Source organism: Acinonyx jubatus, chromosome A1, assembly GCF_027475565.1.
Source record: "Acinonyx jubatus isolate Ajub_Pintada_27869175 chromosome A1, VMU_Ajub_asm_v1.0, whole genome shotgun sequence".
Classification (NCBI taxonomy): Eukaryota; Metazoa; Chordata; class Mammalia; order Carnivora; family Felidae; genus Acinonyx; species Acinonyx jubatus.
This window is the reverse complement of record NC_069380.1, coordinates 21,462,157-21,486,225: the sequence shown is the minus strand read 5'-3', so window position 1 is coordinate 21,486,225 and position 24,069 is coordinate 21,462,157. Positions and strand designations below refer to the sequence as shown.

Genomic DNA, 24,069 nt, shown 5'->3' with positions numbered 1-24,069 from the left:
GCGCCTGGGTGGCTCAGTCGGTTAAGCGGCCAACTTCGGCTCAGGTCATGATCTCGCGGTCTGTGAGTTCGAGCCCCGCGTCGGGCTCTGTGCTGACAGCTCAGAACCTGGAGCCTATTTCAGATTCTGTGTCTCCCTCTCTCTGACCCTCCCCTGTTCATGCTCTCTCTCTGTCTCAAAAATAAATAAACGTTAAAAAAAATTAAAAAAAAAAAAAAAAGAAATGAGAAGCCAAACAAAATGTTTAATTTACTTTTTACTGAAATGCATCATCAACAAACACATTTGCAGGGAACAAGTAGTGTGCTATCCTGTGGTGTTGCTCAACTTTGGAAAAGTGGGGACCCCCGAGTGTCCTCTACTTTGTCACCCCTCTCCCTAAAAAACACACTGCATTATATAAGTTAATTGCTGTCACCTGACCTCTTGGTCCAACCAGTGAGAAGTACTAACAGGACAATACAAAACACAAAGCCAAACAATGAAATTGAGAGACGACTCAAGTTTAATGAATAGACTCAGATGATCAGAAAGGCATTTTAGGCCAAATTTTTTAGATCATAAAAAAATAAGCAAAGTTGAATAACTTCATAACTTATAAGCTCTGGGAATATGTCTAACATTGCTGGAATAGAAAGAACACTGGGTCCTACCTCACTTAAAAGCTATGTGGCCTTGGGCAGTTATCTAAGCCCTCTTGAGCCTCCTTGGGTGGACCTCTCCGAGGCTCCCTTAAGCAGTACAAGAATCTAGGATTCTAAGTGTGGCCTCGAGGCCCCTGTGAAGTTGTGAAGGTGGATGTCAAAAATAACAATACAAGGCCACCCAGGGCCATTTAAGGGACACAGACAAGGGCTGCAAGAATTCAGTCTTTGCCTCTGACTCTAAAGGGACTGAGGAAGGCTTCTGGAAGGGAAGGGATTAAACACGTAGGACGTAATACTGCAGCAGGCTCAGCACAGTTGATCCCTCCCTTGAAGAGCTGGGATGTGGCCAATCAAATATTTTAAGATGTCAACTTGATCTGTGTCAACATACGCATCAACGGAAACTAGTTTCCAAAAATAAATGATAACTGCTACCTATCAACCTCTGTAAGTGCATGGATTTCTCAAGAATGGGGCCATGTTCTGTAATACTATCCACAGCTGGTTCTGTAGGACCACTGCTTCTTGATGATCAGCTGAGGGCAAGGGAGAGAGAGGAAGGAAGGGGTGTGAACGCCCTACTTCCAAGGTTGAAGTCTCCCCAAAATGTTAATACATGCACAGACAAGAGCTTGAGAAACAGAAACTAAATTTGTAATAGTGGTTCTTCCTGATGATACTGGGCATGTTTGTTTTCTTTTTGCTTATCTGAATTTTCCATTTCTCAGCAATGAAAATGTGTCAGTTGTGTAATACATTTTTTATGCAAATACATTTGGGAAGGGTAATACATCACACTAGGATCAATTATTGATACCTTAAGATTAACTAGTGGATGCGATTTGTTTCCTACAATGAAGTGGTGATGGGAAATGGATTTTGTTAGGTCTGGGGTCTGTGTCAAGCAATGGAAAGGGGGAAGGGAAGGTGTAGAGATTCTAAAAGGGCAGTAGGTGGAGAAGCCTCACAGTTAGCTCACATTATGCTTAGGCCTGCCAGGCCCTCCCTGTTACCTCACAGGCATTTAACTAAAATTAAAGATAGCAACAGTTTACCTTGTTCATGCAAGCCTTGCCCAATTATTCTCTTTATATATGATTTATCCTTAGATTCAAACTCTAGCTTCCATAACACACAAGAAAAGGTTCGTGGATTTTAATAATTAAAAAGAAAAATTTTTTAAATTTTTATTTATGTTTGAGAGACAGAGAGAGACAGAGAGTGAGCAGGGGAGGGGCAGGGAGAGAGGGAAACACAGAATCCCAAGCAGGCTCCAGGCTCCGAGCCGTCAGCACAGAGCCCGATGTGGGGCTCGAACTCACGGACCGCGAGATCATGACCTGAGCGAAGTCAGACGCTAAACCGACTGAGGCACCCAGGCGCCCCCAATAATAATTTTAAAATAAACAAAGGATTCTTCCCCAAACTTTTTGCATTTTGTCTTCAATCAAACCTGTCTCTGACAAAGTATTATTTTACAATTTCATACTCTGCAATCTTGGACCTTTCCCGGAGCCCTGGTGCTAGGACTCCAGGAGTTGTAGAGTTGACATAATTAAATGCAAGGAAACGATCACTTACACCGTGAATTTAGATTGGTTATGCTGATCATCTGCCTCAACGTTACCTGGAAAGGAAGAATCTGCAAAGGAAATTTACAGTGTAAATAATACTGGGGATGGGACAGCCTGTTTGCAGGAATCTGGTTACCTAAAATATAAGCAATTAATAACCTACCGCAAATCATTTTATGTATTCCTCCAAGCCTGTCTTGTGTGCTTGGCTCCCAGGGAACAAATGTGAAGGGATGGAAGGAGGGGTGGAGGGGAGTATGCAAGTAAGTGATCCCTAAGGACCCAAGCAAAATTTAGACATTTGTTTGTTTATTTAGGGAGGGGAGGGGGAGCAAGAAAATCCAAAGACTCCATGCTCAGCATGGAGCCCGGCACAGGGCTCGATCCAACGACCCTGGGATCATGACCTGAGCCGAAATCAAGAGTGGGTTGCTCAACCAACGGAGCCACCCAGGCGCCTCCAAAATTTAGACTTTTAAGGTAAATTTGAACTATCACCTCCAAGTAGTTGGAGATACTGAGGCTTGAAGGAACAACATTGAAGATAGTGACTTCTTTAATTGAATCTGAGATACCATTAATGATAAGATGCCTCATACTTTGATAGAAAAAAAAAAAAACCCACCTCCAACGAACTGAGGCACGGCAAACGTAAAATGCATTCTAATTTTTAAAATATTAAAATATGGAGGAAAAAATCTATCTTAGCACCAGTGAAACACAGTATTGCCTTGGCACCTTGCCCCCACCTCTCTCTGATGGGGAGAAGGGCTTCTAACAGGATATGTTAGACTTTCACACTGGGACACCATTTCTCGCCAACTCACTTAACTGTTAAAACATTGAGATCTGTCCTTCTTTGGCAGCAGCGTGTATCTGTACTCCAAGTTCCTGTCAAAGTCTGTAATCCCCATTTCTCTCCCATTCAGCACTCAGCAAAAACTGTTGAGAGACATCATGTTTTCAGGACTGCCTGCAGGGCTGCGGCCCATCCATTTTTCCCTACTCTGTTCACCCTTGGATTGAGCCAGATCAGCAGAGAGCAAAGTTCCGGAAACAACTAGGTAATCCCTCATGGAAAGGCTTTTACAGACTCTCCCGCTGGCATCCTGCCTTCTGCCCACATCGGGGACACTGTTAGAAACAGCCTGTTACACTGAATCTGTTGTCAAGGACACAGTGTCCTCTTCATGAGGGTCCACTGAAGACATTTTCCAGGTCTTCATACCAGGGATTTTTAAAAATAAACTTTTAAGGAGTGCTTGGGTGGTTCAGTCGGTTGAGTGTCTGACTCTCGATTTCAGCTCAGGTCATGATCCCAAGAACGTGGGATTAAGCCCCACACTGGGCTTTGCACCAAGCGTGGAGCCTGCTTCAGATTCTCTCTCTCTCCCTCTGTCTCTCTCCCCCACTCATAGTCTCCGTCTCTCTCTAAAATAAAAAAAAAAGTTTCTAAATATAGACTTTTAAAATCGAAGCAGAACATATAGAGAGAGAAGTGTACCATTTGTAAGTGTACAGCTGAATGATCAGATTATAACCACCATGCAAATGAAAAAGAAATAGACTAACAACATCTCAGAAATCCTCTCATGACTTCTCCCTATCAGTACATCCAACTGTCTTCCCCAAGGGCAACCTTTATCCTGTTTTCTTTTTCCTTTTTCTTTTTTGTTTTAAGTTTACTTAGTAGAGGGACACAGAGAATACCAGGCAGGTTCCTTGTGGTGTCAGCACAGAACTGTGAGATTGTGACCTGAGCAGAAATCAAGAGTCTGATGCTTAACTGACTGAGCCTATCCTGTTTTCTAACACCACAGTTTTACCTGGTTTGGGACCTTATATAAACAAAATCATATAATACATATTCTTTTAGTCTGGCTTCTTTTGTTCATCATTGTAAAATTCATCTGCATTGTTGTAACACTAGTTGTTAATTTGCATTGGTTTCTAGTCCGCCGTGTGTCTGTATTACAATATATTCATTTAAGGTGTTTCCAGTTTGGGGTTATTAAATGAATAATGCTGCCATTCTGGTGCATATAGTAAGCACTTCTGGGAGGTGTATACCTAGAGTCAGATTACCGGGTTCTAAGCGCGTACACGTCCAGTTTTAATAGTTATTTCTAAACAGTTTTCCACTTTACGTTCCCACCGGCGCTGCATGAGAGTTCTTGTTCCACCTCGTCACCAATACTCCTCATTGTCAGTCTTTTTACTTTTAGCATTTTGTTTATTTATTTTTGAGAGAGAGACAAGAGCATGAGTGGGGGAAGGGCAGAGAGAGAGAGAGAGAGAGAGAGAGAGAGAGAGAGACACAGAATCTGAAGCAGGATCCAGGCTCTGAGCTCTCAGAACAGAGCCTGATGCACAGAGCCCGACACAGGGCTTGAACCCACAAACTGTGAGATCATGACCTGAGCTGAAGTCGAACGCTTAACCAACTGAGCCACCTAGGTGCCCCACTTTTACCATTTTGATAGGTGTGGAGGAACACCTTATTGTGGTTTCCTAAATTCTCATCTGTATATTCTCTTTCATGAAGTAGTTATTCAAATATTTTGCTAAGGGGTGCCTGGGTGGCTCAGTCGGTTAAGTGTCTGACTTTGGCTCAGGTCATGATCTCATGGCTCGTGGGTTCGAGCCCTGCGTCCGACTCTGTGCTTACAGCTCAGAGCCTGGAGCCTGCTTGGGATTCTGTCTCCTTCTCTCTCTGCCTACCCCCGCTTGAGCTCTGTCTCTCTCTCTCAAAAATGAATAAATATTTAAAAAATTAAAAAACAAAAAACCACAAAAAACATAAATATTTTGTTAACTTTCGATTTGACTTTCTAATCGACTTACAGGAGTTCTTTATTCAGGATGGGTCCTTTGTCAGTAATATGTACTGCAAATACCTTCTACCTTCTGGGTTCCTTTTCTACTCTCTTAGTGGTGACTTGATGAACAGAGTACTTTTAGTGCAGTCAAACTTATTGCAGCTTTTTGTATCCTTTTGTGTCACCTGTCTGTGTGGAACTTGGTCCATTTCTAATCTACTCACAGGGTTCTGCTACTATCATATCTGTTGGCTTCACAAATTTGATAAAGGACAAATGTAAAATAGAAGCATTCATTTCATGTCTGGTCTCACTTTGGTAACCGAAAGATAAGTGAGATGATTAAAAGCTGAGGCAAGTGATGAGTCACTAAATTCTATTTCTGAAATTATTATTACACTATATGTTAACTAACTTGGATTTATTTACATTTTTAAAAAAGCTGAGGCAACAATATGTTCTTGGAATAAAAAATTAATATAATATGCTCTATAGCATTTTATGATAATTGGCTTTAATAATGTGGAACAATTAATAGAGCCATAAAAGTGTATAATTAAAGACGTTATTATTACAAGTTAAAATTTACTCTCTGTTCCCCATATTGTCATTTAATTGAAAAAAAAAACAAAAACAAAAACAAAGACAAAGACTTGCCACCTTGCAATCAATTTGAAATAAGCTGTTGAGGAACAACACTATAAAAGGAAAGTATACACTGGAATGCATTACATTTTGGCCAAACAAGAAGGTTTGATCCATTCTGGCTTATAAAGCAAGAAATCAGTGTTTGTGATTTTGAAAAGTCACTGAAACTTTTTCCCTGAATTGGTTCCTTTGTAATACATTTTCTTGAGTTCTACCCATGACTGACACAGTAACAGTCCTGGGATCAGAACCCACACACTATTGAAAAATACCAGATAGACCCCAAAGTAGAGCCAACTGTCGGTGTTGAGGTTGGGGCTTCCCATAAGCCAGTCTGGGAAGAAGGTCATCCACCCGCCATATAATTCACACACGCACAGGGTAATCTGTAGGAAATGCCTGTTAGAGAGAAAGAAACAAGGGATGAAGCTGCCAGCTCAGCCCAGCCTGTCACCCTGAATCCTGACCTCTTTTCTTAAATGGCAGCATTAACACCGTCTTCCACAGCAGAAGACCTCTTTGAAGTTGGACCTCAGGTTTCCCACAGTGCTCCTTCAATGGGGCAAGTCAATCTAATTCATGGGAGATCCATGCTTTCTCTGGAGAAGCAATACTGCCCTTCCTAGAAGATTATCCTCAGAGTTAAATAAAGTCTCTCAGGTATCCTGTTCCACTCTTAGGAAGATTTATGGAGGTCACATCTCATCCAGCAAAGAGAGACCTAGATGCGAATCTTGCTACAAGCCACAATTTTACTGGCTGTAAAAGGGGATAGTAATAACAGTTCCTTCCTCAAAGAATATGGTGGGGAGTAAATGAGATACGTGGATATGTAAGTACTCAACAATGCAGATACTATAGATAGTTCAAGTACTAAACAAATGGGTGCAGGTAGTAAATCTACAACCAAGATCATAGAGACAAAGATATATCAAGACACCAGGAAGAAATTTAATTTTTCCTGCCAACTATCTAAGTAAAATTGGGTGGGAGGAAAGTGGATTAAATGACCTTAGAGGTTTCGTTCAAACCTGAAATTTTGTGACGAAGCTTTAAAAAATACTTCTTTGATTCAAGACGCTAAAAAGTTGAATGCAATTGTGCCTATTTGCCATTGTTTTGGGAATCATCCCCAGGATAGCATCCTATTTGCCCTACGTCACTTTGTCTGAAAGAAGGAAAGGAAGGGAAAGGGTAGGAGGGAGGGAAGAGAGTTCAAAGTCTCAGAGTCTGACTGACAGTGGTTAATCTTCCACCTTTCTCCTCCCTTTCCTCTCTCCTGCCTTCCTCACACCCTCCACAATCTGTTTCTGAAAAGATTTGTCCTGCATATCTAATTCCAAATTAAGAGAATTTACTTGGTGTAAAGTGAAATAGGAGTGTTCTTTTTTTTTTAAAGGTTTTTTTATTTTTGAGAGAGACAGTGCGAGTGGGGGAGGGGCAGAGAAAGAGGGGAGGGACAGAAGATCTGAAGTGGATTCTGGATGTGGCCCAAGCTCATGAATGGCAAGATCATGACCTGAGCTGAAGTCGGATGCTCAACCGACTGAGCCAACCAGGCGCCCCTGGAATAGGAGTTTTCAAGATTTGGGGGGCGATTGGGAAAGGGTTGGAGGCATTACCCTTTATTTCCAAAATATTGGTGAAAAATCATCCAATGCTCTTCACACTTCCTTCCTCGTAGAATGACTAGGTGGTCCCTACAATCCTATTTCCTATCGTTTTTATTTTGAATCATCTGAAATTATCCTGGTGGCACCACGCTTCCTATCTAATATTGAACAATTTTCATTTCTAATCTAACAAATGAATGTGGTCCGAATCTACTCCAAATGCCATGTAGGCATCGAGACAGCTAATGTTTCTCCTCTCTTCAGCAGGCCAGGAGAAGAGCACTTACCGATAATACTTCTCTTTGACTATGGCATAAATGAGGACCAATGCCAGAGACCCATCCAAGACAACAGTCAGAATTTCCAAAGACACAATGGTTGGGTCAAAATAAAGCCATCTTGCATCAGCTTTGCCATATTCTTTCCCTAAAAGTGAAATACATTTTGTTACTCATCTGGCAACTATTTTTATGACAGTCAGTGAAAATGACCTTTTTTTCCCCTAACGAGGAGACAAAAAGAGAAACTGTCACTCCCTACGCTGCCCATAATGCCTTAGAGGAAGGCAAGAGGAGAACGGAGGCTGAAACGCATTTACCGCACAAGTACTAATAACAATATCTTGGTATATTTGTAAAAGGATTTCATTCCCAAAGTGCTTGCATACATGTGCCCTTTTCACCCCTGCTATCATTACTATAAGCAAGAGAATTCTGAATTAATTCAACACAGCCAGATTTTGCAAAGACCATCTCTAATAATTAGCTTGTTAACTGTGTTACAGTTCCTTACTTCAAAATTCCCATATAAAGTCTGTAGGTATAATCTAGATGTGGGAAAATTATTATTAAGGAAATGTTTATTAAAAAAACATGTGTTTATTAATAATTGAAGAGAAATTGAGCCCTGTACTGGCAGTGGGGAGGTTCGGGGGGAGGAGGGTGGAATGGTAATGACACAGAGAATGAATCCCCCACATGGACAAAGGGGATGTTTCAGTCCAGACAGGAGTCACTAACAACAGACACCGCAAAGGCCTCAAATGTGTTCACCAGGGAGTGGGCATGCCCTAAAAGATCTTTCCAGACCCCATTATCAGGATTGTTTCTTCTAGAAAGAATGAGGTGAGAAAGTCTTTTTAGAGCAGGACTGAGAGCCATGCACTGGGAGAGCCAACCCACCCTTCCTTCCTTCCTCTCTGTTTCCCTCTCTCCCTCCTTCCCTCTCTCCCTCTTCCCTTTTTTTAATTTATCAAACTAATACATGCCAGTCCTAAGATCTCAAATGATCAGAGTAAAAAGAAAATCAAAGTCTCGGGGCACCTGTGTGGCTCAGCTGGTTAAGCGTCTGACATCAGCTCAGGTCATGATCCAATCCCACAGTTGGTGGGTTCGAGTCCTACATCAGGCTTTGTGCTGACAGCTCAGAACCTGGAGCCTGCTTTGGATTCTCTCTCTGCCCCTTCCCCAGCTCACACTCTGTCTCTCTCTCTCAAAAATAAACATTAAAAAAAATATTTTTAAATGAAAGTTTCACCTCTTCTCTCCTTTCAATATTATTCTCACATTATTTAGACAAGATATGAATCATCAAATATTAGCTACATAATCGGGATTGGTGAAGCAGCAGGACAAAGCTCTAGTCTCTATTAATGGCCCAAGGTAGGATCCCTCAGGGCTAGGGACAACAGGTTCTAATGAAAGGCTGTCTTGGCAGAAAGAAAGGCCAATAAACAGGATTAGTCATTTAATGAGATAACACACAGACACAAGCTGAGCAGAGACTCTGAAAGGCCAGACAGGGCCAGCAGGACAGGCAGAGCTGTCCTGCTAGTCCTTAGCCAACCGCCAGCCCAGGAATGAACTGAAAAACAACATACTAGTGAAAGGAAGCTTTTCCTGTAAATCTAAACACATACACAATACCTGAAGTGTTCCCTCTAGTGCACCCCAAGTCTAAGGAAGTGTCACTTAAGAAAAATGTCAGTGCTTTAGGAACTGAGAGATTAGTAGTTGTTTAGACACTCAAAAATAACACCATTCATTCATTCTTTAATTCAACAAATCTTCTGGAGCATATGGAAGGTTCTGTGCTGGGCCTGGGGAATGTAGCATCAGCTAGGGCCTAGGGCACAGGTGGCCCTCTGGGAGCTCCCGTTCCATGAGGTTGGACCCTGTCATAAGTGATGGCAACTGAGCATGGGACATGGAGGAAGTGACACTTTAAGCCAGATGAGGGAGGTGAGGTGTTTTGATCACTTCCTCTTCCCCCTGTTGGTGAGGGAAGGAGTCCCACCCTCGGGTTATAGGGACGGCCACACAAGACAGGTGGCACTGGATAGATGAGGTTGATGGCAACTTACTAGTCACACACACTCACAGCCTGGGGAGAGAGGACACTGCACCACACAGGGCCGCACGGGGTGGGGTGGGGGGTGCACTTAGAGACGGAGTGAACTAGGAGGGGCCACAGGAGCCAGTTCTGCAGTAACGACAATGGGGTGGCCCCTGGTTCCTGAGGCAAGATGGGATTGGCTTCCTCCAATAATTTGGGGGGCTGGCAAGGAACTGAAGCCCACTTGCTCCTCAGGGACCCGTAGGCACCATGCCTGGTCCCTGTGACAAGGAGGGTCGCTTGGCTAGGGGACCTCACATGAGGAAGCAGAGTGGAGTTCCTCTTATGGTTAGGCCATGTGAGTCCCTCCAGATTTTATCAGATGTCAAGGCACACATAATATCGGATTTTAATCTCGGGCCTTACACCACAAGAGGTGACCCATGAACTGGGTGAAGGAGAGGGTGCTTCAGGGAGGAGCACACGCACCACAAAGGCCCGGAACGGAGGGAACACGGTGTGTCTGAAATCACATTTAGTTCAGCAGAGCTGAAGGAGACTGTGTGTGTGTGTGTGTGTGTGTGTGTGTGTGTGTGTGTGTGTGTGTGTGTATGCATGCCTGCACGCGCGTGGATGGGGCCCGGGGTCACTGCTGGAGAGGAAGGTGGTCCCAGCGCATCAAGCCTCTGGCATCTCCTCCTCTGCCACCTAACTCTGGTCATTTTTTCTGCTGGTTAAACACCTAGATAGCAACAGGGCAAACAGAGTGTTAGTAAGCCTGATGATGTGATTAGTGTCATTTATTCTGTGACTGACTGCCAGGCTCAGGCAGAAGTTTAGAGGGAAAGACACGCTGGGGCTGGAGTAGGATCCCAGTCCCTGAGCCACAGCTGGGCCCTTCACCCCAGAGTGATTAGGAGAGGGTGAGGGGTGACAAAGACTGTCTTCTTGACCAAGTTTGAGTCGGGGTCCTCTGAGCCCTCTCCTCAACAAGGCCCCCCACTGTCCTTGGCTCGCTTAGTCCAGTTTTAGCCAAGAATCCTACTAGGTCACGACAGCAAAAATCCCCCTTTCTTGGTATCTGCTCGCTTCCCCCACCACCAGTTTTGTTGAGATGTAACTGACAAGCAGCACTGGGTAGGTATAAGGTGTGCAACACACTGACTTGGTTTACATCTGTTGTGAAATGACTGCAATGAATTTAGTGAACATCCATTACTTTACACAGATACAAAAAAAAATAAGAAAAAGCGGTGCTTTCTTCCTGATGATGAGAGCTCTTTGGATCCACTCTCTTGAAAACTTATAGCAGTGGTAACTAGAGTCATTATGTGGTACATTACATCCTCAGTACTCCTCTATCTTGTAACTAGAGGTTTGCACTTCTTAATCACCTTTATCCAATTCCCTCAATCTCCACACCCCACAAATCTGATCTCTTTTTCTATGAGTTTCAGTTTTGTTTTTGCCTTTTTTTTTTTAATTAGGATTCCACACATAAGTGAGATTATATAGTATTTGTCTTTCTCTGTCTGGCTTGTTTCACTTAGCACAATGCCCTCAAGATACAACCATGTTGTCACAATGGCAGAATTTTTTAATTTTTTATGGCTAAATAGTATTCCACTGCATGCACACGTGCATACACACACACACACACACACACACACACACTTTATCCATTCATTCATCAATGGATACTTAGGTTGTTTCCATGCCTTTGCTACTGTGAATAATGCTACCGTGAACATGGGGGTGCAGATACTTGATCATTCTTGATAACTGATCAAATTCCTTATCTACACCCTGTATGTCATATCACCCTGGCCTGCCTGCAGCAAGAATCCTGTTGAGTCAGTCTATTAAGAACCCTCCAAACCTCAATGTTTCTTCTTAGTAATTTTCCATCCACTGACCCCACCTGCTTCTTGGCTATAAAGCTCCACCTTCCTGGGGCACCTGGGTGGCTCAGTTGTTTGGGTGTCCAACTTCAGCTCAGGTCATGATCTCAGTTTGTGAGTTCGAACCCTGAGTCAGGCTCTGTGCTGACAGCTTGCTCAGAGCCTGGAGCCTGCTCCAGATTGTCTCCCTCTCTCTCTCCCCCTCCCCACTCACACTCTGTCTCTGTCTCTCCCAAAAATAAATAAACATTAAAAAAAAGGTCCACCTTCCTTGCTGTATTTGGAGTTGAGCCCGATCTTTCTCCCCTGCTACAAGCCCCCACTTTAGTAGTACCTCCTAAATAAATTCTTCTTTATCATCTTTAACCAGTGGCATGAATAATTCTCCTTTAACAGGGTCCACATAATGCTTATAAGCCAGCTCTACATCCTTGTGAATCTAAGGATAGTCTACTGATCAACATCTGGGAGGCCTTACCCTAGACCCTCTGAATCAGAATCTGTATTTTAACAAGAGCCCAAGGCAATCTGGTGCACTTTAAAGTCTGAGAAGTACTACTTAAATCTATTGGATTTTCCTTTTCTCAAGAATAAAGGACCCCACCATTAAATGGGCTTTCACTTTTTTTAAGGCAAAAAATGTAAACTGAAGATGACTGATAAAAATCATGTTAGACATTTGCATTTCATGGGACTAAGTCAAATCTGGGCTGTTCACTTGCTCTGATGCCAGGCCAGGCAGCCAGGGTGGAGGACAATGACTTAGGCTGGGGTCTTTCAGCCTTCGGGCCTCCCAGGCAATTCCCAAGCACAGTTTAATCTGGCCAACTCATCACATTACACACACAAAGGTGCACAAGCAGCATTTCACTCCTAAAGTGGGGATCAGGCTCCCTGAGCTACCATTGGCTAGGACCTGGCAGGCATCAAAGATGACACATGGTTTGCTTTGAGAAGCACTAACTATAGCTCTCTCAATTCTCCAGAAGTTTCCTAACACAAGTGATGAACCGGAGTCCCAACACAGATCCTGGCTGGAGGATCTGATTTCAGAATCATGGAAGAAATGAGATAAATGACGCAGAATTTCAGAAGCAAAATCTGAAAGAAGTTACCTTGCACAAGGCAGTTCTGTAATAGTGGCAAAGGACTCTGTTGTTACAGGGCTCACTTGTCAAAATTGACACAGTACATGAGAGGAAGTCGATACTAACTGATGGAACGTCAATTGATTTACAGTAAGCATGAAGAAGATAGGGAAAACCAGTTAATAGCTCTGCAGAGCAGCAGGAGTTTTGGAAATTATCTACAAGACTACAGATACATATATATAATAAACTGAGAGCTGATATTAAAAATATGGGAAACACCCAGTTTAAATACTGCAAACTCTTCAATCTGCACTAAGAATATTTTTTAGTATACAGCTTTACTGAGATATAATTCACGTGTCATACAAGGCACCCATTTAAAGTGTCCAAATCAATGGGTTTCGGTACACTCACAGATTTGAATCATCACAATGAAATTTTTCAAACATTTCATTAACCCCTCCCCCCGCAAAGAAACCCATACCCATTATCAGTCATCCATTCTTCACCCCCCTCCTCTGGCACCCCTTCTCCGCATGGTTCTAGGCAACCATCAACCTATAATCTGTGTCTTTAGATTCACCTATTCTGGACATTTCACATAAATGAAATCATACAATTTGTGCTACAGGTACTCATTTAATGGACAGCCACACTTGCAATTAATCTCCTCAAACGTTTCAAATGCAAACATTTTAAATTACTCACACAATGAAGCAATCAAGCCTTCGGAATCTGCGATGTTTCCTACGAAAGACAAGTAGACAAAAGGGCCTTCCTGGAGAGAAAATGAAAACATGCTCTAATTCAGCATCACAACCACAGGATGGCACCGGAGATACACGGCTTCACATGGCCACGTCCCCAGGAGCCCACCTCCTGGTCTGCTCCCTCTGAACATCCTACCTGCAAGCACCTACACAAGCCGGTGGGGTGTGATCCTAGAGACTGATGCCCAGGCCTTGCAGACAGAGGGAAGGTTTATATAATAAATGCTGTTTTTCAATGATTGGCATTATAAATTTAGAGGTGTGTTCTTATGGGAAAAAATAAATTGAAAATTTTGCACAAGGAAAGAGCTTAAATGTTATATTAAACAGGCTAAATTCTGGATGATTCCAAAAATTTTGCACCTTTGAGAGGTACCTCACAGCAGTTCATTTTGTCTTGTCTCAAAAAAAAAAAAAAAAAAAATCCAAGATCTCTCTTAACAAAAGTGGTATTCACCTATCTGTACCAGACCTGAAATAATTCTTTTTCCTGCACATAGGGCAAATTTAGGAAAATTAAAACACTTACAGGCTACATTTAAAATTTTAGGTAATAAAATACCTGCAATCACACTTAGTATTTTTCTATCACCGAAATGTTTCTTTGCTTAAAATTTCAAAACTAATTAATTAGAATTCACTGGGGAATCTGACTGGCATGCTGCTCCTTTGAACAAATTTAAAAAAATTTTTTTTAAGTTTATTTATTTTTGAGAGAGAGAGCACAAGCAGAGGAGGAGCAGAGGGAGCAAGGCAGGAGATCTGAAGCAGGCCCCATGCTGTCAGCACAGAGCCCGATGTGGGGCTCAAACTCACAAACCAGGAGATCATGACCTGGGCTGAAGTCAGACACTTAACCGACTGAGCCACCCAGAGGTCCCTCCTTTGAACAAATATGGTCGCTGGTCAATACAACTTTTTTTTCCCATTTCTTTTTATCAACGCAACGGCTTATATGACATTAAAATCGTATCTCTCCCTATTCCCTGCTCACTTATAGTGCTGCTTCCCAGAGTTTACCATTTAGAGCCACTTCTGTATTTAGTTCTGGGGATTATTGTCCTAACTCACAATACACTTGACACTGCTATTGCTTTTCTCAATTAACTGCCAATCCTGAAAAATTATGATTTAATAGATGTCTATCCTCTGCTTCCCCACACTCTACAGGTTTTTGGACAGCATAGGGGTGGAAAACCTTCCTTCTGCGCTCTTAGACCCAGGAGCTGGCCTAAGAATTAACTGACATGATGGACTAACAGGAGGAAAGCACGCAAATTTTATTTAATATTTTTACATGTACATGGAAGTCCTTAAAAGGAAAACAAAGACCCAAAGAAGCTATTAGGCCAAAAGGTTTACATACTTTTTTACACAAAGAACAATAAATTATGGAAATGTGACAAGACAAAGGGGCTTGGACTAGGGACAGTAAATTGTGGGAAAGTGACTAAGAAATATATGAGGGAAACTAATGGAAGATAAGGGTTATTTTAGTAGGTTTGTTTGTAGAGGCCCATTTCAGCATGACTCCCAGTCTCTGGTGATAAGAACATTCTTCTCTTCCTGGTACAGGGAGGGCACCTTTCTCATGGGAAATTTAACGATCTGATTTTAGGTAGAAAGGAGGAGGCCAGAAAGCCTAAGGTAGAAAGCCTTCCCACATCTGCTGCTTTCCAATTGCCTTCCACTCAAAATAATCAATATGCCAAAGTGGCATAGCTTAGAGTGGCATGTCCTAAACCTTTCAAATAGCTATATTATTCTCTTTAATTCTTCCATTAGTTACCCAAATTTGTAACTTAAGTAGTAAACTTAAAACCTCAACTTACTCATCAGTGTTGCACAGCATCTGAGAGGAGAATGCTAGCCCCCACCATGCTTTCTTCTTTTCTTCCCCATTTCCAGTGCCCCACTCTTGTCTACTTTGTACATTGCAGAGATTGATTACATTTCCATTCTTGTTCTGTAAACGTTATTTGTCTTCCTATTTTATTTATATGTAGATTCTAAAGGCTGAAAATCAACAGCATTTACAACACGGTGATTATGTAAACGTCATTCACTGCAAAGGGCTGCAACTTCTCTCTCTCCAGATTGAGTATTTTGACTTGTCATTTAAGAAGAATGTGGCAGCTGGAATATCCCTTATTACACTCACAAATTTCTCAAAATCATGCTGTATTTTAGTTTGCTACATATTTGGGCCCTGACTTTCTTATATTTCTGTTTACATTACAGTTTGTAATTGCCTTTCTTTTCTCTGACTGAGAGAAGAAATCTGATTTTCTCCCCATCTCATTAATATCTTCCATTCTCTTACCCATGCTAATCCCTGCCAAACAAGCTTTAAAGTTGGTTTGTTTTGTTACGTTACTTACTTGGTAAATGGGGTTTACCTCAGAGTATATGTAAACATTATATTCTTTAAAGGAGATTTTTAAAAATTACATAGGAGATAAACAGCAATATTTAAAAATAAGAAGTACTCCCCATCCACTTTGAAACACTTTATTTTCACCAATTTTTTTTTTTTTTTTTTTTTTTTTTTTTTTTTTTTTTTTTTTTTTTTTTTTTTTTAGCAGAAACATAGCAGGAAATCCACACCACTTCCCTGGCTTGGCCTGGGGACTTTCTAGATAAAATACAGCCACTGGTCTGGCCAGTGGGAGCAATAAGTCTGGGCTGAATTTGACCCTCTATAGGGCTCAGTCCATCTATCTGTAAGATAAAGGACCTCCTAAAATTAGATTGTGGATCTCATCCTAAAACTAGACATGACTTCCAGTCACAATCTCTTTAACTGGAGCATTAGTAAAACACAGACTCTGGCATTAGGTCCAGGACCTTTCCTCAGAAGCAACTCTGTGAGTAAGAACAAGATGGGGATCTGGCAATCTATAACAAGCAGGGACCTATGAGTGTTTAACAAAATTTCTCCCTTTTATATCTACCTGTTTAAGTTCTATTACTTTTTCAAATGCCAGCTCAAATCCTTCCTCTCCAAGAAATCTTCCCAAACCTCTTAGCGATGAATTTCTCAATCTCCTGTGTTCCTAAGTTTGTGCTTCTATAGTCAACTGTCTGCTGGTTATGGATCTCCCGTCCTCATTGGATCAGACATCTTTAGGGTCTGGGATGTTGTCTTATCTTAGAATCTTTAAGAACCCAGGATGATATTTTGTGTCCAGTGTTTGCTAATCTTGAATTAATGACAAGTTCATATAACGAATTATTTAGAAAGATACCTTGAGGGGCTTTTAGAAGGCACTCTATATTTCTTACTATATTAATGTCTCAAATGTAATGGCAGTATGCAGCTGACTGTTTAACAACACAGGTTAGGGGCACCAATCCCTGTGTAGTCAAAAATCCATATATAATTTTTAACTGTCCAAAAACTTGACTACCAACAGCCTACTGATGACTGGAAGCCCTACTGATAACATAAACAATTGATTAACACATATTTTGCATGCCATATGTATTATACACTATATTTTGACAATAAAGTGAGCCAGAGAAAATTAATTATTAAGACAACCATAAGGAAAAAACACTTACAGTATTGTACCGTATTTATCAAAACAACCCACATGTAAGTGGACCTGTGCAGTACAACTCATGACTTCAAGGGTCAGCTGTAGTATATGTAAAGTATAAAAAATATATTCATGCCTCCACATGCTGATTGGATGCTGCCTCTTCCAGGCAGCAAGGCTTCCGTGATTCTCTTGGTGGGAAGTGGGTGCCTCTCCTACATAGAAACCTGCTTGCTTATCTCTTCCTCAAAACTGTCAGTTCCTTTAGGGAAGTCTTTGTCTTTTATCTCTGCATCCCAAATGCCTGATAGATGTACATGCTGACAAATGTTTACTAAAAGAATAAGAAATAAAGGGGGGGAGGGGAGTAACAGTTAAACCACCACTACCACCCAAACAATCCATTTAGAAAATGGGCAAAAGAAATGAAGACACATTTCCCCAAAGAGGATATACAGACAGCAAACACATGAAAAGATGTTCCACATCATTAGCGGACAGGGAAATGCCAATTAAAACCACAACGTGGGGTGCCTGGGTGGCTTGGTCGGTTGGGCGTCCGACTCCGGCTCAGGTCATGATCTCACGGTCCGTAAGTTCGAGCCCCACATCGGGCTCTGTGCTGACAGGTCAGAGCCTGGAGCCTGTTTCGGATTCTGTGTCTCCCTCTCTCTCTGCCCCTCCCCTGTTCATGCTCTGTCTCTGTCTCAAAAATAAACAAACGTTTAAAAAAAAAAACAAAACACAACGAGTTGGTACTATACACCTATCAGGATGGCAAAATAAAAAATAGTGACCACACCAAATACTGACAAGGATGTGGATCACATTTCTGGTGGGATGAAAATGATACCATTCTGGAAAACCAGAGTCTGGAAGTTTCTTCTAAAATGAAGTACGCAGTCACTATAGGACCCAACAACTTTCTTAAGCACTTATCCCAGAAAAACAAAAACTTATGTTCACACAAAAACAAGCACACAAATGTCCACAGCAGCTTTATCTGTAATAGCTTAATGCTGGATGTCCTTCAACAGGTGAATGTTACACAAACCTCAGTCCATTCATACTGGAGCACTCCCAAGCAGTAACAAGGAATCAACTATTGATACACTCAAAACGTGGATGGATCTCCAGGGGATTTGCTGAGCAAGAAAGCCAACTCCAAAAGACTATATACTCTCTGATTCCATTCATTCATTCATTCATTCAAAATTTATTTATTTTGAGACAGAGACAGTGAGAGTGGGGGAAGGGCAGAGAGAGAGAGAGAGGGAGACAGAGAACCCCAAGAAAGCTCAGCACTGCCAGGGCAGAGCCTGATGCGGGCCTCAGACTCACAAATTGTGAGATCATGACCTGAGCTGAAACCAAGAATCAGACGCTTAACCGACTGAGCCACCCAGGTGCCCCTCTCACTCCATTTATATGACGCTTTTTGGAATCATAAATTTTAAAAATGGAGGACATATTAGTGGTTGCCAGGGGTTAGTGGCTGGAGGAGGTGGGGGGAGTTGATAGTTGATACAAAAGGAAAACACTAGGTATCCTTGTGGTGTTGCAACTGCTTGATATCCTGTTGTGGTGGACACTTGAAACTAACCAGTTGATAAAATGATACAGAACTTAATACACACACATGTGCCAGTGGATCCAGGGAAATCTGAATGAGTGGACTGCACCAACGTCAATGACCGATACTATACATGTTATCGGTTTTTTTTTTTAACATTTTTTAAAGTGTATTTATTTTGAAAGAGAGGGAGTGGGGGGAGGGGCAGAGAGAGAAGAGAGAGAGAATCCCAAGCAGGCTCTTCACTGTCAGTGCAGAGCTGGACGCAGGGCTCAATCTCACGAACCTCAAGATCATGACCTGAGCCGAAATCAAGAGGCAGATGCTTAACCGACTGAGCCACCCAGGTACCCCTACACTATAGTTTTGAAAAATGTTACCACTGGGGAAAGCTAAGCCAAGTGTACATGGGCTTTCTCTGTATTATTTCTTATAATCACATGTGAATCTACAATTACCTCCCCCCGCCAAAAAAAATTTAATTAAAAAAATCAGACAGGTAGAACAAGAGACATGGAAGAAAGAATAACATTACTAACTGAATAACATTTTTTAATCAATTGCCAGGACTTTTTAAAATTTATTTATTTATTTATTTATTTATTTATTATTTTTTTTTAAATTTAGACTAGCCTGGGCCCTGGCCTCAGAGAGCTTATCTAGCGGAGTAACACCAACTTCTAATTCAATATAGACTGGAAAAACATGAGGGGGCCTATGGTTGGGACAATCAGGGAAGACTTCCAGGAGGAGATAGTCCTAGAGCTGTGCCTTGGCAGGCAGGCTTAGAGGTGGAAGGAAGGATAGGGATGGCAGCCCAGGGGTACGAAGGGCAGGCTGTGGTGAGGCCTGGTGGGTCCAGACTCTGCCCTGCCCAGCACTGTAGCCAAACAGTGATGAGCCCCCGGCCCACCCCTTGGGCTCCCTTGCCAGGGCTGAGGGCACTTATACGTGTGTTCTCAGAAGGCCTCAGGCTGGTTTTTACTCCTCCAGGCCTGAGCATGCACAGCTCCTCTGTCTTGAGTACCCAGGCCTGGCTTTCTTTCCCCTAAAAAGAGTGTAAATAAAACAAAAAAAAATTTTTTTTTTACTGTAGTTAAATAGACATAAAATTTACCATTTTAACCATTTTAAGTATACAATTCAGTGGTGTTGAGTACATTCACATTCTTGTGCAACCATCACCATTTATCTCCCTCCATAACTGAGTCTTCCCAAACTGAAACTCTGTGTAACTCTGTAAAACTCTGAATAACTCCTCATTCTCCCCCTATCCCTGGCCCCTGGCAACCTTCACTCTACTTTTTCTCTAAGTACCTCATATAAGTGCAATCACCCAATTTTTATCTTTTTGTGACTGCCTTATTTCACTTGGCATAATGTCCACAAGCTTCCCTGTGTTGTGGCATGTACCAGAATTGCATGTCTTTTTGAGGCTGAATAATATTCCATTGTATGCATACACCACATTTTGTTGGTCTGCTCATCTGCTGATGGACATTTAGGCTGCTTCCACCTTTTGGCTACGGTGAATAATACTGCTATGTGCACGTATCTAAGTCCCTGGTTTCGATTTCTTTGGATATTTATGTAAAAGCGGGCTTACTGGATCACATGCTAATTCTATGACATTTCTTCTGGTGGTGCACCTTTACTATTTTAATTACTAAAAAATATTATTAAAGGGATACATAATGAAAGTTTAAAAAAAGAACTAAATAAAAAGGTATAAAGTGAAAGCGACAACTCTTTCCCTCCTGACCCCCAATCTCATTCCCCTGAGACACCGTTGCTAAGTTTCATGGCAGTGTTCAGGAGCCTTTCCATGTGTAGGTTATCATAAAGCAATAAATGTTGAAAATATCTTCTTCCTGCTATTAATTTTTCAACTATAGTGAAAATTCCAACCATACAATTGAAAATTTCAACTATAGTGAAACTATAGTGATGAGGAAAACTCCACAATGTTTGTTTATTTAAATGTTCAAGTTCTGTGGATCAGGATTTCTGGTTTCAAAACATACAAAAGTTCCTATTAGATGCTCTAAAACATGATTGGAACCATATATCTAATTGTGCTGCTAACAAAATCAACTTAAAAGCTAAGACGTATCATGGCAAATAAAAGTAACCACAGCCAGTATCAATTTTCATTTAAGGTGTTACAGATATGTGATTATAACCACAGTATTTTGTAGGCTTTCAGACAACTACTACAAGTCAAAGCTCAGATAAAAACAAAAAAAGTTTGGGCTCTGCAAGTTACTGCTCTCTGTAATTCAACGACCACTTTAGAGAAAATACTCAATTTACTATTTCAACCTTTAAGAGAAAATTTAGTGGGGGAAAAAAGGGCTTCACAGAAATAAAAAAATAAAAAAAAAAAGAGGGGCACCGGGTGGCTTAGTTAGTTGCGCCTCTGACTTTGACTTAGGTCATGATCTCACGGTTGGTTCGGGAGCTCGAGTCCTACATTGGGCTTGCTGCTGTCAACACAGAGCCCACTTCAGATCTTCTGTCCCCCTCTCTCTCTGCCCTTCCCCCACTAGTGCGCTTGCTCTCTCTCTCTCCCCAAAATAAACATTAAAAAAAAAGAAATAAGAAAGAAAAAGAATCCAAATTTCTTTTTTTTTGTAATTTGTACTAGTATTTGTAAAGGCTAAATTTGTATTCTAATGTATTTGCAAGCTTTTTGTTTTTAGCTTGTTTGAATGAAGAGCCAGAGAAAACAGAACAACATTCATTATTAAGGGTGGGAGACTAAAGTGGAACAGAATAGAATCACTATGTAAATCCTGTCAAAATTTATTAGCATTTCCTATTCAGATTCACAAAATCTCAGCCTAATCAGACTTGATTTTTCCATGTCACGGCAACAGCACCCATCATTGTTTCTGGAAGGATCAGCTGCTCAGCCTCCTATGGACCTGGATGACAAGGCTTTGGTGACTTCATAAATCTATGCTGCCCAGCTGTCGTCCCCTTAATGACATGATGACTTCTGTTTGATGGAACCTGCCGGTGCAGACGCACTGCCGCCTGGTATTAATGGAGGACAGCGCTGGCCTTTTCAGAACCCGCGAAAGTTCTATTGTGCCCACATCGCGGCAGCTTAGTGTTTCATTTAGAACTTGAAAACATCTTTTAAGAATATGCCCTTCCCTGCCAATACAGTTATTCCTCAGATTAAGGATTTGAAAGGAAACTTTCCAAGGTTTATCTCAACTGGACAAGTGCATTGTTACTTTATTACACAGGGACAGGATGAAAATTAAAAGTTAATCCTAGGACAGAGTATGGCGAGAGGGGTCACGAAAAGGACAGAAGAAGACGGAATCAACCTTTGCTGAACTCTGCTAAGTGCCAGGCATCATGCCAAGTGTCCTACATCCTTGCAATTCAAATGTGGCTCGTGAATCCCAACTTGGGCATCTCCCAAGAGCTTGTTAGAAATGCAGAATTTCAGACCTAGATTTATGGAATCAGAATCTGTACTGTGAAAAGATCCCTGGGGTGATTCCTATGTACATTCAAGTTTGAGAAATACTGCCCCATTACAAAGCTCTATTTAATCCTCATGGCAATGCTTTGAAGAAAATATTTCCATACTTTATAGGTAAATGCTAGGGTGTGAATGTGTCCCACCCAAATGCATGTGTTGAAATTCTAATTCCCAAAGATGATGATATTAGAAGGTGGGGCCTTTGGGAGCTGCTCAGGTCATGAGGGTAGAGCCTTCCTGAATGCGATTAATGACTATGAAAGAGGCTTCAGTGAGATCCCTAGCCTTTCCACCAAGAGGACACAGCAAGAAGGCACCATCCAGACACCAGGGAGAGGGCCCTCACCTTGCCATGACAGCAGCCTGATCTCGGACTGCCAGCTTCCTGAACTGAGAAAAATAAATTTTTGTTTATAAGCCACTCAATCGGTGGTATTTTGTCATAGCAGCCCAAACATATGAAGACAATAAGGAAACACAGAAAGAAAATTTCTTTCCTTCTTCCCCTTCCTCCTTACAGAAAGGATTTGTAGTAGGGAAAAGGTACTGTTCAGAATTTCACAGCTGGTAAATGGCAGAGCCAGCATTCAAGAGTGCATCTGTTAGACCTAAACCCATAATCTTTCTACCTTCCCTCCTGGACCCAGGCTTCCTGAGTAACAGTCAGATCCCTCTGGAACAGTGTTGAGTAATGAAGAAAGAAAAGTGCCAGGAAACCAGGTCAGGAGAAATGGTGGAATGCACTGACACTAGGGGGTGCTGCAGTGTAGATGGGATTCTACTTCCTTTTGGGTTGCATAGGGCAGAACTAGGACCAATGAAGAGAAGTCCTAAGGAGACTAATTTCACCTCACCATATGGAAGAATTTTCTTATCACCAGAGCTATTTAATTCTGGAAAGGTGGTATTGGCTGAAAGTTTTCAACCTATATCTGTCTGGGTTATTGGTAAAATACCTATTTCAAAGGGGATATGGGACTTATTGGCCCCTTGAGCCCCTTCCTAGACCGAGGTGGCTGTCTTGTTCTCCATACATGGTACTGGGCATTTCTTTAGATGTGTTCATCATGATGCATGCCATGCCCAGGCTACCCCCAGTCCCCAGAGAGGGGACAGCCGTGGGAAATTGTGGTTTACACAGTGACAGGCACTGCTTTGGCTAGAGGTGACTGAGCCAGAGGACAAGGAGGGATGACAGGACTCCAGAACAGACAACTCAAGCTGGCTGCTGGCCTACGAAGCGGCCTATCCAAAAAGCCACATTCAAACAGGGACAGGCTGGGCCAATGACATTCTTAACTCTCTGAAACAGAAACTGACAAACAGGGGAGTGAATCCAAACTGATTCTGAAGGCAAGTATGTAGGAGAGGTCATGAGAGGCAGACAACAACTTGACATTATGAATAAACTCAAGTTACAAGGAAGCATGGATGAGTAAGGAAGGTGTAGTATTTGCTAGGGCTGCTATAATAAAGTACCACAAACTGCGCGGCTTAGAACAATACTTACCATCTTACAGTTCTGGAAGCCGGATGTCCAGGATCAACGTGTCAGCACGGCTAGTTCATTCTGAGGGTTTTGAGGGAGAGCGTATTCCAGAACTTCTCCAAGATGCTATGGGTTTGCCTGCAATCCTTGGTGTTCTGTGGCTTGTAGAAGCATCACCCTGATCTTTGCCTTCATCTTTACATGGAACATGTTTGTGTCTCTGGGTCCTGATTTCCCCTTTTTGTTTCTTTTTTTTTAAGTTTATTTATTTATTTTGAGAGAGAGAATGCAAGTGCACACGTGCAAGAGAGGGGGAGGTGCAGAAGAGAATCCCAAACAGGCCCCAAGGTGTCAGAGCAGAGCCTGATGTGGGGCTTGAACCCATGAACCGTGAGATCATGACTGGAGCCAAAATCAAAGGTCTGACACTCAACTGACTGAGCCACCCAGGTGCCCCTCAATTTCCTTTTTTAAAAGGACACCAGTCATACTGGATGAAGGCCCACCCTTAATGGCCTCATTTAACTACCTGTGTAAAGACCTCATCTCTAAGTAGGGCCACATTC

At 42.0% G+C, this 24,069-nt stretch overlaps 1 protein-coding gene across 1 annotated transcript in view; it reads right to left on the bottom strand.

Moving 5' to 3' along the window:
- Window positions 1-487: 487 nt before the first annotated feature.
- Window positions 488-24,069, bottom strand: part of EBPL (EBP like) — a 38,009-nt gene continuing 14,427 nt past the window's right edge. The window contains exons 2-4 of the mRNA XM_027064784.2: window positions 13,336-13,405; window positions 7,589-7,727; window positions 488-6,087 (exon numbers count right to left, since the gene is read on the bottom strand). Of these exons, the coding sequence (XP_026920585.1) occupies window positions 5,847-6,087; window positions 7,589-7,727; window positions 13,336-13,405 (450 nt within the window). The 3' untranslated portion in view covers window positions 488-5,846. The remainder of the gene's footprint in view (window positions 6,088-7,588; window positions 7,728-13,335; window positions 13,406-24,069) is intronic.